Source organism: Cynocephalus volans, chromosome 3 (assembly GCF_027409185.1).
Source record: "Cynocephalus volans isolate mCynVol1 chromosome 3, mCynVol1.pri, whole genome shotgun sequence".
Lineage (NCBI taxonomy): Eukaryota > Metazoa > Chordata > Mammalia > Dermoptera > Cynocephalidae > Cynocephalus > Cynocephalus volans.
This window is the reverse complement of record NC_084462.1, coordinates 116,158,138-116,176,574: the sequence shown is the minus strand read 5'-3', so window position 1 is coordinate 116,176,574 and position 18,437 is coordinate 116,158,138. Positions and strand designations below refer to the sequence as shown.

At 32.1% G+C, this 18,437-nt stretch overlaps 1 protein-coding gene across 7 annotated transcripts in view; it reads left to right on the top strand.

Moving 5' to 3' along the window:
* The window catches only part of HECTD1 (HECT domain E3 ubiquitin protein ligase 1), an 84,626-nt gene that overhangs the window by 30,754 nt on the left and 35,435 nt on the right, over window positions 1-18,437 (top strand). For all 7 annotated transcript variants that reach the window (XM_063088333.1, XM_063088336.1, XM_063088332.1 and 4 more), the window contains exons 11-19: window positions 3,570-3,708; window positions 3,881-4,051; window positions 9,744-9,966; window positions 10,490-10,753; window positions 10,858-10,934; window positions 14,271-14,405; window positions 14,969-15,115; window positions 16,272-16,366; window positions 17,610-17,715. In XM_063088333.1, the coding sequence (XP_062944403.1) occupies window positions 3,570-3,708; window positions 3,881-4,051; window positions 9,744-9,966; window positions 10,490-10,753; window positions 10,858-10,934; window positions 14,271-14,405; window positions 14,969-15,115; window positions 16,272-16,366; window positions 17,610-17,715 (1,357 nt within the window). The remainder of the gene's footprint in view (window positions 1-3,569; window positions 3,709-3,880; window positions 4,052-9,743; window positions 9,967-10,489; window positions 10,754-10,857; window positions 10,935-14,270; window positions 14,406-14,968; window positions 15,116-16,271; window positions 16,367-17,609; window positions 17,716-18,437) is intronic.

Genomic DNA, 18,437 nt, shown 5'->3' with positions numbered 1-18,437 from the left:
TGGTTTGGTAAGTAAACATCTTAGGAGTTAGTGTTGATAACTAGACAAAGGTTGAGTCTACTTTTCAGCCAGTGAAAGATCCCTGACAATCCATTTATTTTTTTAAACAATTAGATTTGAGAGAGAAAAGTAGACATGGATAATGGGGGGAAATTGTTCTTGGATGAGAATGTTAAATAACCTAAATATGTAAATTCTTCCTAAATTAATTTATAGGTTATGCAGTTCTAAAGAAAATAACTGCAGAATTTGTTTTAGAACTTGACAGATCCCAAAGTTCATCTGGAAGAATGAATAGGTGAGATTATGAAAGAAAAATCTGAAAAGCTAGTGTAAACCTTTAGTAATAAAATCTTTATGACAACTAGCAGATGTGTAAATCAGTGGAATAGAATAGCCCCCTAAATATAGCCTATTATATATAGAAATTGAATGTATTATAATAGAGTTTTCTCAGGTCATTTGGAGGAGGGAAGATTATTAAATTGTATTAGAATATTTGCTTTGTAGTTTGATTTTAAAAATCAGCTTAGTCCTTTACCTTATGTTCTAAACCTAAATAAATTCTAGAGGACTTAAAATAAATTTTAAAAAGCAAAACCTTAGAAAAACAAAAAGAAAATATACTTGAGTGTTTATCATACGTTGGTAGGAAGAATGACTTTCAAAACTTGTTTGCATTGGTCAGAATTATTGTTTTAAACTTATTTATGTAAAAAACGTAAGACTACTACATCTCAGAAACACTGTTACCTACAGCAACAAAAGTCCCAGGATACAAACTCTTAATTCAAATAAATATGCTGGCAGTTTGCTATTTGTTAGAAAATATGACCAAGGGATACTATCTTCATTATACAAAATGATGTATAAATTGATGGTTAAAAATTTCAGAGCTCATTTAAATAAATTAGCCAGTGACATTAAGGAACAGTGTTCAAGAAGAAACATAGCAAAAAACTAACATGGAGAGATATATTCCCTTACTAGTAAAAAGCAGAACATTTAAAAAGTGAATTAAGTTTGGTATCATTTTCACCTATTAGACATTTAAGAAACTTAAAACAAAGAGTAACAGTGTTGTAGATACCTGTATCTAGTGATAATTTAATCTGTTAACAGCCTTTTTTGAATCAGTTTGCCAGTATGGATGCAGTTCTCTTATACAGTCACTATGTATGAAAGTGTTTAGGATCCAACAATCCGTCTGTTCTGAAGAACTATGAAAAAACTATTTACACAAGAATAGTTATTGTTATTTTTAATAGAAAACACTGTGAGCTATATGTTCACAATTTACTTTATATAATAGTGTTAAACAGGAAAATTTTATGTTATGAATATTATGTATAGTGCACTGATTAAGAGATGAGTTTGAGTTCAGGCTCCGTAATTTATTAGCTCTGTGGTCTTAGTAGACTGACTTAACCTTTTTTTATCTCAGTTTCTTCACATGTAAAACTGAAATAATAAAACTCAGCTCATAGGGTTCATTGTGTAGATTAAATGAGTTGAAATGTTTTTAAAGTTTATAAAAGGGTTTCTGACTCCTAATGGCTCGGTATGTGATAATGATAGATACATAGATAGGTAAGTAGATAGATAAACAGACACATAACATGTAAATATTCTGATACTGTTGTTAATTGAAATAAATAATATTATAAAATTATTACACATAAACACTGATTTTACAACTGAATATAAATAGTCATTAACAGAAACTAGAAGAAACTAATCATGTTAGGGCAATTTTCCCTCTGTCCACCATTATTTTCTGTAATGTATTTGAATTTGAAATAAGATAAATTACTTAATTCAAGAAAATACAATGTTATGAATTCATGTAAAGTGGGTTATGAAATACATGATGTAGAGACCCCATGCTGTAGAAATACAGCTCTCTCAGGTGCCTCTCTAGGATGTCAACAGCGATTTTTGCCTCCGTCCTTCCATCCAGTCACCTCAGGGTAATGATAACTACTGCTTGGTGCCTGGAATATTGTTAGATGCTCAGAAGATATTTGTTAAATGAATTGATTATTGACTCATATAATGAGCCAGTCTCATCTGTCATAATTTAAATGTGTATTGATTGTGTGTATTTTATTTTATTTTTTAAAATTTTTATTTTATTTTATTTTGTTTTGTCATTATACAATGTGGTTGATTATTGTGGCCCATTACCAAAACCTCCCTCCTCCGCCCTCTCCCTGCTCCCTCCCAACAACTTCACATCTGTTTGCTTGTTGTATCAACTTCAAGGAATTATGATTGTTGTGTTTTCTTCCTCCCCCCGCCCCCCAGGTTATTTGTGTATTTATTTACTTATTTATTTTTAGCTCCCACAAATAAGTGAGAACATGTGATATTTCTCTTTCTTTGCCTGACTCGTTTCACTTAATATAATTTTCTCCAAGTCCATCCATGTTGTTGCGAATGGTGGTATTTCATTCTTTTTTATGGCAGAGTGGTATTCCATTGTGTAGATGTACCGCATTTTCCGTATCCACTCATCTGATGATGGACATTTGGGTTGGTTCCAACTCTTAGCTATTATAACTGGTGCTGTAATGAACATTGGAGAACAGGTATACCTTCGACTTGATGATTTCCTTTCCTCTGGGTATATTCCCAGCAGTGGAATAGCTGGGTCATATGATAGATCTCTCAGTAATTGTTTGAGGAACCTCCATACCATTTTCCATAGAGGCTGCACCATTTTGCAGTCCCACCAACAATGTATGAGAGTTTCTTTTTCTCCGCAACCTCGTCAGCATTTATCATTCATAGTCTTTGGGACATTAGCCATCCTAACTGGGGTGAGATGGTATCTCAGTGTGGTTTTGATTTGCATTTCCCGAATGCTGAGTATATTTTATTTTAAAAGAACCAGTTACTTGTTATAAAATTGAGGTTAGTTTGTATGACTTTATTGAGTGTCTGCTATGTTCTAAGCAGATCAGTGGGTGCACAGAGTGGAAAGGAGGCATGCCAACTTGTTAACATGGGAATATTTTGGGACATGGGATTATTAGGATCTCTTCTTTGTTTTATATGAGAATATAGTTATAGTGAACATGTATTTTAAGTTTGACAAAGGACAAAAATACTTTAATTCATATTTTGTTTTTAATACAAACTACCAGGTGTTTTAAGTTGTCGAGCTTGTATTTTGGGTTATAGGAAATTTTAGTTTAGTCACAATTTGTAGCATTTATTTTCTTAGTAATTGCACTAATTTTTTATGTGATTTTCTAAATTGCTGTGCCATGTTAACATTCATGTTGGTTATATGTAAAATAGAATAAATAGCACATTTAAGAAAATTGTAAATATAAAGTCAGTTTTGATAAGCTCAATTTATTAGTAATAGAAAATAAATTATCTCAAAAACGAACAGAAATATAGTGCTAGTATAGTCTTAATTTTTTATATTCTTTTATTAAGTGTACTTTTTAGTAGAGTGTATAAAACTTGATGTTGGATTCTTTAGTTTTCACTAATACATAGTTATATTTTGGTTTATTTTAGCTTCTTCACAAAATTTTTATTTTTTACTTTTCAAGGAAAGCAAGCCTTGCTCTAATTCGAAAAATGATTCATTTTTGCTCAGAAGCACTGTTAAAAGAAGTTTGTGATTCTGATGTTGGTCACAATTTGCCTACAATACTAGTGGAAATCACTGCAACTGTCCTTGATCAAGAGGTCAGTTTCTCATCTTTTTTGAAACTCTTGTTTAGGTAGTAAATAAAATAAAAGTTTTAATTTCAGGAAATAATTTTGTCTGTGCAAATTACTCTAGGCAACTAAACTTGTTTTTATCGTTTTCCCTCAGTTTCTTTGCTATAGTGTATTCCTTTTTTTTTCTTTTTTTCAGGATGATGATGATGGTCACTTGCTGGCTTTGCAGATCATAAGAGATTTGGTAGATAAAGGTGGTGATATTTTTTTGGATCAGCTCGCCAGACTTGGTGTAATTAGCAAAGTGTCAACTTTGGCAGGTCCTTCCTCTGATGATGAGAATGAAGAGGAATCAAAACCAGAAAAAGTGAGTGGTCTTAATTGTAGTGGTATGAGGAATAGCGTTTTTTTTGAGGAAATCTCGTTACAATTTATGATGTTTTTTGACAAAATAATGGTGATATGAAGTAGTACTATATATCTTTTTTAATTGGACAATTTTCTTTTTTAAACATATAAAAAAGTTGCAAATATAGTTAAACAATATTAGAATACCTTCTATACAAATTCACTAAATATTAACATTTTGCCCCATTTGCTTTATCATTTTCACAGACATTGGTATGTGTGTATGTATTTAAAAAATATTATTTGAGGGTAAGCTAGATACAGAGTGCTCCTTTTTGCACCTTAAATACTTCACCAAAAAACCAACATGTTCTGTTACATAGTCTTAGTATAGTTGTGAAAATCAAAAATTATTATTTATATAAAACTTTAATATTTAATAAAAATTTAAAATTTATATAAAACTAATATCTAATTCAGAGACCATATTCAAATCTTGCATCATCTTTAATGTCCTTCATAGCAGTTTTTCTTTTTCTGGTCTACAATTCAGTCCAAGAGCACACATTACATTTAGTTATCATGTTCCTGAGAACCTACAACAGTTTTCAGCCTTTCTTTTTTTCTTGCATAGCTTTGGTGTTTTTGAAGAAGACAGACTCCTTAATTTGGACAAATAGCCTCACTTTACATTGTGTTATGTTTCTTTGTGATTAAATTCAGGTTGTGTGTTTTAACAGGAGTACTACAGAAGTGATGTTGTGTCCTTCTTGGTGTGTAATGTGTCTTCCTGGAGGCATGTGATGTCTGTTTGCTCTGTTGCTGATGATGTTAACTTGAGTCACTTCATTACGTTTGTTTCTGCCAGGTTTCTCTACTGTAAAGTTGCTCCTTTTCCTTTTGTAGCTAATAAGTAATTCATAGGGAGATAATTTGAGACTATGCAAATATGCTGTTTCTCATTTAAAAAGTTTCATTCATTAGTTTCAGTATTCACTGATAATTCTTGCCTTAGACTGCAAATTTAAAATATACCATATCTATCTCTATTTATTATGAGCAAGATTAATTCCTATCATTTAGTGAATGCTTGCTATATATTAGTGACAGAGTAGTATTTATTTCTGAGAAAATGGAGAGGTGAAAGAGTGTGTGTGTATTTCCTAAATCTGGTTAATTATCAGAATTACTGGGAGATTTATGAAAAACAAAAAGTATTGTTTGTGTTCATTCCCAGCAATTCTTCCACTCAAGAAATAGAATATAGCAATACCAACCATGATCCTAGCAGTCTTTTTGTAGAAATTAAGATGCATATTCTAACATTTATATGTAAATGCAAAGCAACCTTGAAAAGGAACAAGGTTGAAGAATGTAAAACAGCAGATTTTAAGTCTTTTATAAAGCTTCAGTAATCAAGAAAGTGTGGCAATAGTGTAAGGATAAATTAATGACCTCCACATATATGGTCAATTAATTTTTGACACAAGTGCTTATAGGACTCTTGGTCGATCATTTTACAGCACTTTTTTTTTTTTTTTAAGATGTTCCATTGTTACCTAACTCATAATTTCTGATTAGAAGTTATTTCCTTTGTATGTAATGTATCTTTTCTTCTTTTGGCTGTTATTAATCTAAGATTTTTTCAATGGTTTTCAACATTTTGACTTTGATATGTCTTCTTGTGTATGGGGTGAGTGTGCGCCCACACCTCTGCACGTTTGTGCATGTGTCATCCCTTCTCTGCATTATTTAATTTTCTTTGATTTGGGGGCTTATAATTTTGGTCAGATTTGGGAAATTTTTAGCTATTAGTACTTCAAATATATATTTGTCACCTCTTCTTTTTTTCCAGGTCTCAAATTACACATATCTTTACTGCTTCATATTGTCGCCTACATCTCACTCAAATTCTGTTCTTTATTTTTTCATTCTTCTTTATTTTGCTTAATGCCTGGTTGATTCTGTGCCTATGTTTTTCAAGTTTACTGATCTTTTTTTTTTTCTACACTGATATCATCTAGTGGAATTTTCATTTTATGTATTGTATTTTTCATCTTTTTGTTCCAGTTTCCTTCTTTTTTTAATACTTAAAAATAGTTATAATACTTGTTTTAATCCTTGTCTCTTAGTTCTGTCAGCTCTTATTTCTGGGATTGTTTCTGTTGACTTTTCTGATTATGGGTCATATTTTTCTTATTATTTTGTCAGCTAATTTTTTTTTTTTTTAATTTTATTTTGTCGATATACATTGTGGCTGATTATTGCTCCCCATCACCAAAACCTCCCTCCCTTCTCCTTCCCCCCCTCCCCCCCAACAATGTCCTTTCTGTTTGCTTGTCGTATCAACTTCAAGTAATTGTGGTTGTTATATCTTCTCCCCCCCCCCCTGGTTTGTGTGTGTGTGTGTGTGTGTGTGTGTGTGTGTGTGAATTTGTATATTAATTTTTAGCTCCCACCAATAAGTGAGAACATGTGGTATTTCTCTTTCTGTGCCTGACTTGTTTCACTTAATATAATTCTCTCAAGGTCCATCCATGTTGTTGCAAATGGCAGTATTTCATTCGTTTTTATAGCTGAGTAGTATTCCATTGTGTAGATGTACCACATTTTCCGTATCCACTCATCTGATGATGGACATTTGGGCTGGTTCCAACTCTTGGCTATTCTAAAGAGTGCTGTGATGAACACTGGGGAACAGGTATACCTTCAACTTGATGATTTCCATTCCTCTGGGTATATTCCCAACAGTGGGATAGCTGGGTCGTATGGTAGATCTATCTGCAATTGTTTGAGGAACCTCCATACCATTTTCCATAGAGGCTGCACCATTTTGCAGTCCCACCAACAGTGTATGAGAGTTCCTTTTTCTCCTCAACCTCGCCAGCATTTATCGTTCAGAGTCTTTTGGATTTTAGCCATCCTAACTGGGGTTAGATGGTATCTCAGTGTGGTTTTGATTTGCATTTCCCGGATGCTGAGTGATGTTGAGCGTTTTTTCATATGTCTGTTGGCCATTTGTATATGTTCCTTAGAGAAATGCCTACTTAGCTCTTTTGCCCATTTTTTAATTGGGTTGCTTGTTTTCTTCTTGTAAAGTTGTTTGAGTTCCTTGTATATTCTGGATATTAATCCTTTGTCAGATGTATATTTTGCAAATATTTTCTCCCACTCTCTTGGTTGTCTTTTAACTCTGTTAATTGTTTCTTTTGCTGTGCAGAAGCTTTTTAGTTTGATATAATCCCATTTGTTTATTTTACCTTTGGTTGCCCATGCTTTTGGGGTCGTATTCATGAAGTCTGTGTCCAGTCCTATTTCCTGAAGTGTTTCTCCTATGTTTTCTTTAAGAAGTTTTATTGTTTCAGGGTGTATATTTAAATCCTTAATCCATTTTGAGTTGATTTTAGTATACGGTGCAAGGTATGGATCTAGTTTCATTCTCCTGCATATGGATATCCAGTTATCCCAGCACCATTTGCTGAAGAGGCAGTCCCTTCGCCAGTGAATAGGCTTGGTGCCTTTGTCAAAGATCAGCTGGCAGTAAGTGTGTGGGTTGATTTCTGGATTCTCTATTCTATTCCATTGGTCAGTGTGTCTGTTTTTATGCCAGTACCATACTGTTTTGGTTATTATAGCTTTGTAGTATAGCTTAAAGTCAGGTAGTGTTATGCCTCCAGCTTTATTTTTTTTGCTCAGCATTGCTTTGGCTGTGCGTGGTCTTTTATTGTTCCATATAAATGTCTGGATAGTTTTTTCCATTTCTGAGAAAAATGTCTTTGGAATTTTGATGGGGATTGCATTGAATTTGTATATCACTTTGGGTAGTATGGACATTTTCACTATGTTGATTCTTCCAATCCCAGAGCATGGGATATCTTTCCATCTTCTTGTATCCTCTCTAATTTCTCTCAGCAGTGGTTTGTAGTTCTCATTATAGAGATTTTTCACCTCCTTGGTTAACTCAATTCCTAAGTATTTTATTTTTTTGGTGGCTATTGTAAATGGGCAGGCTTTCTTGATTTCTCGTTCTGCATGTTCACTATTGGAGAAAAGAAATACTACTGATTTTTGTGTGTTGATTTTGTATCCTGCTACTGTGCTGAAATCATTTATCAATTCCAACAGTTTTTTTGTAGAGGTTTTAGGCTGTTCGATATATAGGATCATGTCATCTGCAAACAGGGACAGTTTGACTTCATCTTTTCCAATCTGGATGCCCTTTATTTCCTTCTCTTCTCTGATTTCTCTGGCTAGTACTTCCAACACTATGTTGAATAGGAGTGGTGAGAGTGGGCATCCTTGTCTAGTTCCTGTTCTTAAAGGAAAAGCTTTCAGTGTCTGCTAATTTTTGATTGGATACTGGACATTAATAAATATTATGTTGTTGAATGCTAGATTTTGATGTCTTAAAGAATGTTGGGCTTTATTCTGGTAAATTGTTATTCTCAGATAAAATTAAATTCCTTTCAGACCTGTTTTTAAGCTTTGCTAAAGTAGCTGTAGAATAGCTTTCACTCTAGGGAACTTCACCCCTATGATCCCTCATGTGTGATTACTCTGTGGTCTTCACTGAGGACGGTTACTCTATGAGGATATTCCACTCTGGCTGTTTGGAATGTGAATGTCTGGCCATCCTGTATGTCTGTGGGAGTTGTTCAGTTTCAATTGTTGTTTCCTCAGCCTTATGGAGTATCATTCTATGCATGAGTGGCCTCATACTCAGTGGAAACTACTTTGCAGATTTCTGGAAGTCTTTTTTTTGCTTAGGTCACTAATCCTGAACTCTGCCTCCACATATTCCATTTGCCTTAGCCTCCACAGACTCTGATCTCCATTTCCTGAATGAATACCACCGGACTTTGTGTTCCTCCTCCCTGTGACCCCATTCAGAAAATTGTCCCTGGATCTGAGAGACTCACTTTGTTTCCATTTTCTTGGGGCTCGCAGTCCAGTTTTGCCTGTTATCCAGTGTTTTAAAACTCTTTTCTTATACATCTTGTCAAGTTTTTGGTTGTTATCTGTGAATATGCAAGTCTCAGTCCTTGTTAATTTGTCTTGGCCTGGAGTAGAAGTCTGGGCGTTTAGAGGAATTAATAGTCCTTATTTTTATGTGAATATTCTCCATCTTTAAATATCGTCAACAAGGTAAAAAGTTTTAGGATCCTAGGCTAGGTTACAAAATGTTTGCAGGTTGGTTTTATTTTTTTAAAGACGTCCTAACTAGAATACTGATATGGTTTTAGGAATGATCCAGTACATTTGATTCACTTCACTAAGGGTGGGGCTTTGGACTTTATTATTAAAAAGCTCTGGTGATTCTGTCGCACCACTATGTTTGGATATCACTGATCCAGTCTAAACCTCCATTTTTTATAGTCAATTAGGCCCAGAGATGTGAGTTTACCAAGGTCTTAGGTTATTAGTTAGTTGTGTGTTGCGCTCTAATCTGTTGGTCTCTACTACTACATCTAGACATGATATAACTTAAGACATTATTTTTATGAATTTTTAAATGTTTTTAGGACTTATTTGTAAGATTTAGTTATACATAATTAGTAGATCAGAATACATATTAAACTATAGGCAACCAAATATTATGTTAAGGATGTTTAAATTCTAAATTTGATTCATGGTCATGTTTTAAAAATACTTATGAGTATTTGACATAAAAATTATTTTCTACATTTCATTGAATAATTCTACACATTTAGGAAGATGAACCACAGGAAGATGCTAAAGAATTGCAACAAGGTAAACCATATCATTGGAGAGACTGGTCAATCATTAGGGGAAGGGACTGCTTATATATTTGGAGTGATGCAGCAGCCTTGGAATTATCAAATGGCAGTAATGGATGGTTCAGATTTATCTTGGATGGAAAACTTGCCACCATGTATTCAAGTGGTAGCCCTGAAGGTGGATCGGATAGTTCAGGTAATATTTTGTTCAATTAAAACACTTTCTTAGTTTCTACAATTTGTTTTTCTCTTCATATTTTTGCTACCATTGTCATGGAAACATTCTTTGTCATAGAATCATTCTTCATGATTGTGTGGCCAATTTCTTTAATATCAGTAGTAAAAATTATCATACCATGAAAACATTTCATAAATGCCTTTTTATGGTATGAGACAAAGAAAAGCACTATAGCTACCCTTAATCTCTCCAGTCTTTTATATAAAGTCTTTTGTCATGTAATGGTAAGTTACATGGGTATATTGCTATCTCAGATTATATCTTTTCCCAGAAGCCTCATATTTTAAAAAATCATGCCTGTAGGATTACTTTTATGCCTGAACCTAAATAGATCTAAATAGTGAGAGGATACCAAAGAACAAAACTCTAATAATTGTTTATTTTATAAAATTCATATTCTAGTGGGTAGTTGCTATTTTTTTAAAAAACATGGAATATTTGAAAGGAATGATGTTTTAAAACATTCATTTTGTCTTTATAGAAAGTAGAAGTGAATTCTTAGAGAAGTTACAAAGAGCCCGAGGCCAAGTAAAGCCATCTACTTCAAGTCAACCTATACTCTCAGCACCAGGACCCACTAAACTTACTGTAGGGAATTGGTCACTAACGTGTTTGAAAGAAGGAGAAATTGCTATTCATAACTCAGATGGTCAGCAAGCTACAATATTGAAAGAAGATTTACCGGGTTTTGTATTTGAATCTAATAGAGGAACCAAGCATTCATTTACTGCAGAAACATCTCTGGGTAAGTATGTAGATATGTTAGTTTAGTGGGTAAGAATAAATGAATGTGTTAAATTTCAATAAAGTATGTTCTATGAAATATTCTTTTTTTCACCTCCCTCAAAGGTTCAGAATTTGTGACTGGCTGGACTGGCAAAAGAGGCAGAAAACTGAAATCTAAGCTAGAAAAAACAAAGCAAAAGGTATGTTCGTGGGATGTGCTTTTTTTTCTGTCTTTTATACTGACTTGGTAAAGTTTCAGTAGTAGATTATAAATATTGAAAAAATTGATCCATAAAACATAAGCTACCGTAATACAACACATTTTTAGTTTTCCTTTTTCCGTGTTCATTATTTTCCACAATATTTATTTATGTATAATTTTATACATATACTTAATAAAATACAAACAAAATGGAAATGGTGATAAAATTAAATTTAAATTATTTTAAATTGTTTGACCTTTTAAAAAAATTGGTTATGAATATTTATGAGATACAAAGCTGATTGTCACCCCTTGTCCCCATGATGTGGGGTCCAGATTCATACTGGCTTTATACCCATTACCACAAATTGCATTTGTACCTTGTGTCCCCCACCCAGTTATCCCCAATCTCCCTCCCCTCCTCTTTTCTCATTTGACTTATTAATGTTAAACTCATATTGACATTATTATTAATGATAGTAATATTTTTAGTGATTATAGTGGGATTGAAAATGATGATTATATTTTATAATCTCGATTTAATACTTTTGTGATAGCAGCAACTTACCTATCTGGTTCTAGATTCAGATTATTTTGATGTTTAGTTTAATGGCCAGCTTAGATAAAATCACTACTTCAAAAAAATACAGGAGCAGGTAAAAACATTATCGACTCCACCTTCAAAATCACAATACTAATTTTTCAATTCTCTTCATTAGGTGTACATTGTTCTTTTAAAATATGGCCAGTATATTTTCATTTTTATTATTTTTTATTTTTTGATTGTAACATAATAGACTTACATATTTGTGGGTGACAGAGTTGAATATCAATACTTGTGTACAATATGTGTAATTAGTATATTCATAATTACAAAACATAATCATTCTTTGTGATCTTTAACCACTTTCTCCCTAACTCACCTTCCCTCCCCCTTTCCCATCTCTAGTAATTACCTTCTGCTCTCTCCTTTTGAGAGCTCAGTATATTATTATGATTGTTGTATCTTTCTTTATCCATCTTTATTATATCAATTGTTCTTACTTTTTTTTTAATTTTTGAAAAAGAGGTCAGAATAATCTTATTGTTAGAGTCAGCATTTTCTGGTGACAACCTATAATGGTAGTATAAAATAGTTTTTAAAAACAGTATGCAAAGAATACTTGTAGATGTTTGGAATTAGGGGAGAATACTTGTGTGTTTATGGTTATGACCATGGAAATTTTAATCTGTTTTATTTGGAAGAGTTTTTATGTAAAAATGTTCATGTCTTTAGTTCTTGTTGTGGATGTGCAGTATTATCCCAAAAATATTTCTAGATGCTAGACTTTGGAAAGAACGTAGGTTTGATTTTTTTTTTTTTTAATGAATATATATTATCCTCTGTATATTTTTTTGATTGCTTCTGTGTTTTCTAAAAAGAGTATGAGGCCAGAGATTTCTTCTAATTCAGGATATATTAAAGGCATTTGAGAAAGAAATGTCTCACTCAATTGAAGATAGCCAAGAGATGCTAAAAGAGTTAAATATAATCAATTTTTGTTATTTACAGTGGTTATGTTCCGTAAAGTTGCTGTGAATACTGAACCATTGCTCCAAGGGAAAATACTGGGTTAGATTTCCTCAGGCCTTTGGTGACAATATTTTTGTTAAATGATCCACACGTATCCTTGTTTTTGTGTGTGTTTCTGTTTAAAGAAACCTTATTTAATGTGTATTGTTGATTTGTTAGTCTTGAACTGGCTATCAACACTATCATGCCTGAATGAAGCTTATTTATTTATTTATTTACTTATCTGTCTGTCTATCCATTCATTTATTTTGCAGCTGGCTGGTACAGGGATTGAACCCTGGACCTTGGTGTTACCGGCACCACACTCTAACTAACTGAGCTAACCCGAAGCTTATTAGCACAAAAATTTTTTCTGTAATGTGCATTACAGTCTTGTGCTTAGAAACTCTAGACAGCACTTCAGCACTCTGTTTGGGGGCCACGAAAAATTTCACACTAAATAGACAGTGAAAAGTCCACTTGTTTACCTTATGAGGCTGAAACAAGTGTGTCATCACTTTGAACTCAGCTGGGAGTATGCATGTTGGGCAGCTCAAATTTTTACTGCAGTGTGCATGTCCATGAATGACCACAAAAGCACTGCAAGTATTGATTTTAAGGTTACAAATAAGTTCCAGTGAATAGTTGAATTTGCAAATGTAGAATCCTTGAATAATGATCATCGATTATAATTCTTTTATAAAGATGACTACCACTTACCTGTCTCAGGAGTTTCTTAGAATATGTAATATGTTGTGTTAACCAAATCTAGACTAACTCACAGGGTTTCATAATACAAACGAAAAATAAGTCAATGAAAATGTTGTCTCAATTCTCTGTTTTCATTTTCTTAAAAAATTATGATTATTGACTTACTCATTAATATAATTTTATAAAGGGATAGTTTCTTTGAGGTTGTCCAATATCCAGACCTTGTCATCTTTTCATTCTGAAGGGCATACCAAAATAAAACAGAAAGGTATTGGTAAGTAGTTTAAGGAGAGAATGTTTTTTACATTGCATTAGAATTATCTGGGTTAGTTTGTGATTAAAATGGACTCAGATAAATCCTAAATTTATATTATTTAAGCATATATTTGTAAATAGTGTCGTGTACTAAAATTTATAAGATCCAAGCCTAGGAGACATATATGGTTTGTTCTCCTAAATAACTTTATTTTAACTTGAATGAGAAGTAATTAGTACCCAAGTTGACAGTAGTCATTCCTTCTCATGGTGAAATATGTAAATATGTGTCATGTGTACTATGTATAAGTAATATAATTAGAAAAAAGACATAAAACCTAACGTATATCCCAGAATGTTAAAATGGTCAACTTTGGTTGAAAGAATTGTAGGTGGTTTAATTTTCTTCTTCTTCTTCTTCTTCTTTTTTTTTTTTTGCTTATTTGAATATTCTAATTGGTTTGCCATAAGCAGTTCACTTTTATATTAAAAAAAAAGACCAAAGTTAATTTTTTACAGATTGTATAAATTTGTTTTAAGTGAAATAAGTACTTATTTGGCATATAAATATAAAGTTTAAATAACCAAAACTGTAAGAGTGATTTTAGTTAATGCTGCTAAAATCTATTATTAGACTACTTTTTCAACCATTAGAAATTTTGACATATGTGAAATGGAAGTTAGTAATGTTTCTTGGAAGTTCATATGGCACAGAGATCTTAATTCTTAAAGTTGCATACATACATGTAAAAGGGAAGATTTGGTATGATTATTAATTGTAGTGGGAATTCACATTTGCTATGTTTACTTTGGTAGGTACGAACTATGGCTCGAGATTTATATGATGACCACTTTAAAGCTGTTGAAAGCATGCCTCGTGGAGTAGTGGTAACACTCAGAAACATAGCCACTCAGTTAGAGTCATCTTGGGAACTTCATACAAATAGACAAGTATGTCAACCTCTAGATTTTATGACACACAGTGAAATTTAGTTTAGTTTTTTCCTTTCTATCCTTTATATCCTGGGTATTTGGTAGGGGTCAGCGAATTATGGCCCATGGGCCAAATCTGGCCTGCCATCTGTTTTTATATGGCTTTGTGAGGTAAGAATGGTTTTTATATTTTTAAATGATTGAAAACAAATCAAAAGAAGAGTATTTCATGACACAGAAATGATACGAAAATCAAACTTCAGTGTCTATAAATAAAGTTGTATTACACATAGCCATACTCATTCATTTATATATTTTCTGTGACTGCTTTGGAGCCACAACATGAGGGATGAATAATTGTGACAGACACTATGTGGCCTGCAAAGTCTAAAATATGTACAATGGGCCCATTACAAAAGTTTGCTGACCTCTGGTAGAGATAATTTGTTGTAATAATTTGAATTTTTAATCTCGTTTGATATCTATTTTATTTTCATGATAATTGATGTTCTGATAAATTATTTTAGGAGCTTTACTTAATTCTTTGATCATTGTTATTAAAAGTTGTTTTTTTCTTCTAGTGTATTGAGGGTGAGAACACTTGGAGAGATTTAATGAAGACAGCTTTAGAGAACCTAATTGTACTTTTGAAGGATGAAAACACAATTTCACCATATGAAATGTGTAGTAGTGGCTTGGTACAAGCACTTCTTACTGTTTTAAATAATGTAAGTTTATCAAGTAATAGAGAACAAAAGTTTAATATAGTTTTAAAAATTATTTGTGGCTACTCTTTTGGTAGAGCAATTTTTAGTTTGTTTTGCAAAGAAATATTAAAAAACTGAGTAATAATGTTTCTAATTTTTTCAGTCTTTAAGTTATATCTCTACTTTGAGCCAGTTGAATCAAATAATTGAGTCTATTTTGATTTCTAATTTCCCCAGTTATAATTTGTTCAAAGTTTTGTTGAATAAAACACTTTAGCCTAAGATTTAACATTACTCACTGCGCTGATTTCCTCATAAGTTACATAAAATAGAGTAAGTCTATAGATCTTAAGTTCTTAAATTATATGCATAAAATTAACTTATCAACAATGAAAGTTTAGGAAGATTTCTCTTCAGTGTAGTCTACCTTGAATATCTCTTTATTGTGCTAAAATTTCTTTTCTTTATTTCAGTAAAAGAATAGTTTTCTCCCCATTTCAGTTCTACCTATCATTTTACTTTCTCAATTATTGTATGTGATAAACTTAAGATTCACTTTAAGGTGAATAAACTCAAGCTTCACTAACTTTATTCCTATTAAAATTATAATGATATATCACATCATGTCACATAGTGATATCTATGAAATCATGATTTTGATGTAACATTTTTTTTCTAATACTCATTAAGTAGTACTGTTAAAATGGAAAATGTTCATTCATATATATCTGAAATCACCTTTGCATACTTTGGGAAACACTAATTTAGCAGCATAATTGCTGACTACATTATAACATTGAAGAAAGAAAAAAAATCTATAAGCCCTACTAGTCATATAGTTAAAATAATTTTAATTGAAAGATTAAATGATTTAGTGTACTGATAATTTTGCAATAATATGTTAATATTCATGTCTTCATGAGTTTTTGATCAATTTCATCAGTAAGATCCTTAAAAACATTTTTTGTAGGGCTGGCCCGTGGCTCACTTGGGAGAGTGTGGTGCTGATAACACCAAGGCCACGGGTTCGGATCCCTATATAGGGATGGCCGGTTTGCTCTTGGGAGAGCGTGGTGCTGATAACACCAAGTTAAGGGTTAAGATCCCCTTACCGGTCATCTTTTTTAAAAAACAAAACAAAACATTTTTTGTATTTACTACTTTTTGTTTTCTTTAGAGCATGGATTTGGATATGAAACAAGATTGTAGTCAGCTGGTAGAAAGAATAAATGTTTTCAAAACAGCCTTTAGTGAAAATGAAGATGATGAAAGGTAAAACCCCACATTTTCTTTTAATTTGATGTTTGTGATGTTTGCACAGTTGGTGTACTTCATTAAAGTAAGTCTAATGTAGCATTTATACATACAAAAGGAATTCTTTTATTCAATAAAAAATAAATTTACTTATAAATGTGTAATAAAAGGAAAAATTTTGGAGTATTGTGTTAATCTCATGGAATAAAAAAACCCCATAAATTACACGACAGTTTAAGATACTGTTGAAAATTTGAACACCAATTAAATATTTGATATTAAATTATAATTATTTTTTAGGTGTGATAATGATATATATTTTCTAAGAACTCTTCTTTTGTAGGGATACACACATAATATTTCTGGATGAAATGATAGGCTCTCTGGCATTCTCTTCAAAATATGTGGGAGGAGAGAACTGGGTGGAGATATAGAAAGAAATAGATTGGTTCTTAGTAACTAATTGCTGAAACTGAGCCATTGGTTGATGAGGTTTCATTATACTCTTTTGTCTACTTTTGAACACTATTGAATTTTTTATAACCAATGAAATTTAACAAATTTTATGAATTTCACATTTTCAGTGAGTACATATTATATCTTTATGGATATGTAATAACTTGACATATTATTGTTTTAAACATTTTTGCTCTTTGCAAATTATTAATATATTAGTATAAATGGAAATTTTTTAATATAAATTCTTTAAGTGGTGTTAATGTGTTAAGATTATAATGATTTTTAAACACAATTGATCCAAATTTTAAAATTATTTTCCAGAAACATGTCAATTTACACTTTAATAATGTATGAGGAAGTATGTTATGATACCCTTACCATCAAATACTATAATTTTCAAAACTTTTCTGCTTTATATTCTTTTTTATGTATCAAATATTACATAATAAAATTGTTTAAATTTTAAAAATATGTTACACATGTGCTTTGAATGCAATTGATGAAAATTTTATCAGAAAAATGAATTATTTTATTCTTAAGTGAAAGAAATTGAGTTGTGAGAGTACCTCTGACTACTCAGAAGTAGTCTAATACGAGGAGTCTTCAAAAGGTTCATGGGAAGATTGCATTAGCTTGAATTCCATTTTTTCATGAACTTTTTGAAGTACCCTAGTACAACATTAAGCTTCTTTGTACTCATGAATAAAGTAGGGGTCAGTATGAAGTTGGTTACTGCTGTTTGTACGTGAATATTTGAATGCAGTTGTACAAAAGACCTTAACAATTATTTTCATCTTCACAGCCGACCAGCAGTTGCATTAATTCGAAAGTTAATAGCTGTGCTAGAATCTATTGAACGTCTACCTCTCCATTTGTATGATACACCAGGATCAACATATAACCTCCAGGTAGCCATGAAAAATGCAGTAGTTAGTATTGCTGAGTGCATCTAGGAAGAGTGTTATGTGTTTCTTTTTTTAAAAAAATCTTTCCTTTCATATTGGATTAAAGTAAGAACGATTCTGCTTAATCTTTAAAGGTTTTAGCTTAAAAGCCATCTGATTGATCTTTTTAATGCCTCTTGAATCTGTTGGTATTTCAAGTCCATTTTGTTTGATCAAATCACTGTGGAAGGTGATGCATTTATTTATTTAGTTAATATTTATTGTAAATAATAAATCATATTTGGTAGATCATAAGTGAAAAAAAAATTATCAGTAGAAAAAGCAGAGAAAAGGATTCCTTTTGTTCTATAATTATGAGTCAAGTCCTATCATAGTCCTTTTGGGCAGCTATAACAAATTACCTTAGAGTGGGTAATTTATAGACAGTGGAAATTTATTGCTTACAGTTCTGGAGGTTGGAAAGTTCAAGATCAAGGTAGCAGAATATTCAATGTCTGATGAGGACCTCTTTCCTCACAGGTGGCACTTCTAGCTGTGTCCTAACATGGTGGAAGGGGCGAACAAACTCCCTCAGGTCTCTTTTTCTAAGGGTACTAATACCATTCATGATGGCTCTGCTTTCATGACCTAATTACCTCCCATAGGCCCCATCTCCCAACACCACTATACTGGGAATTAAGTTTCAATATATGGGTTTGGAGAGGGAAACAGACATTCAGACCATA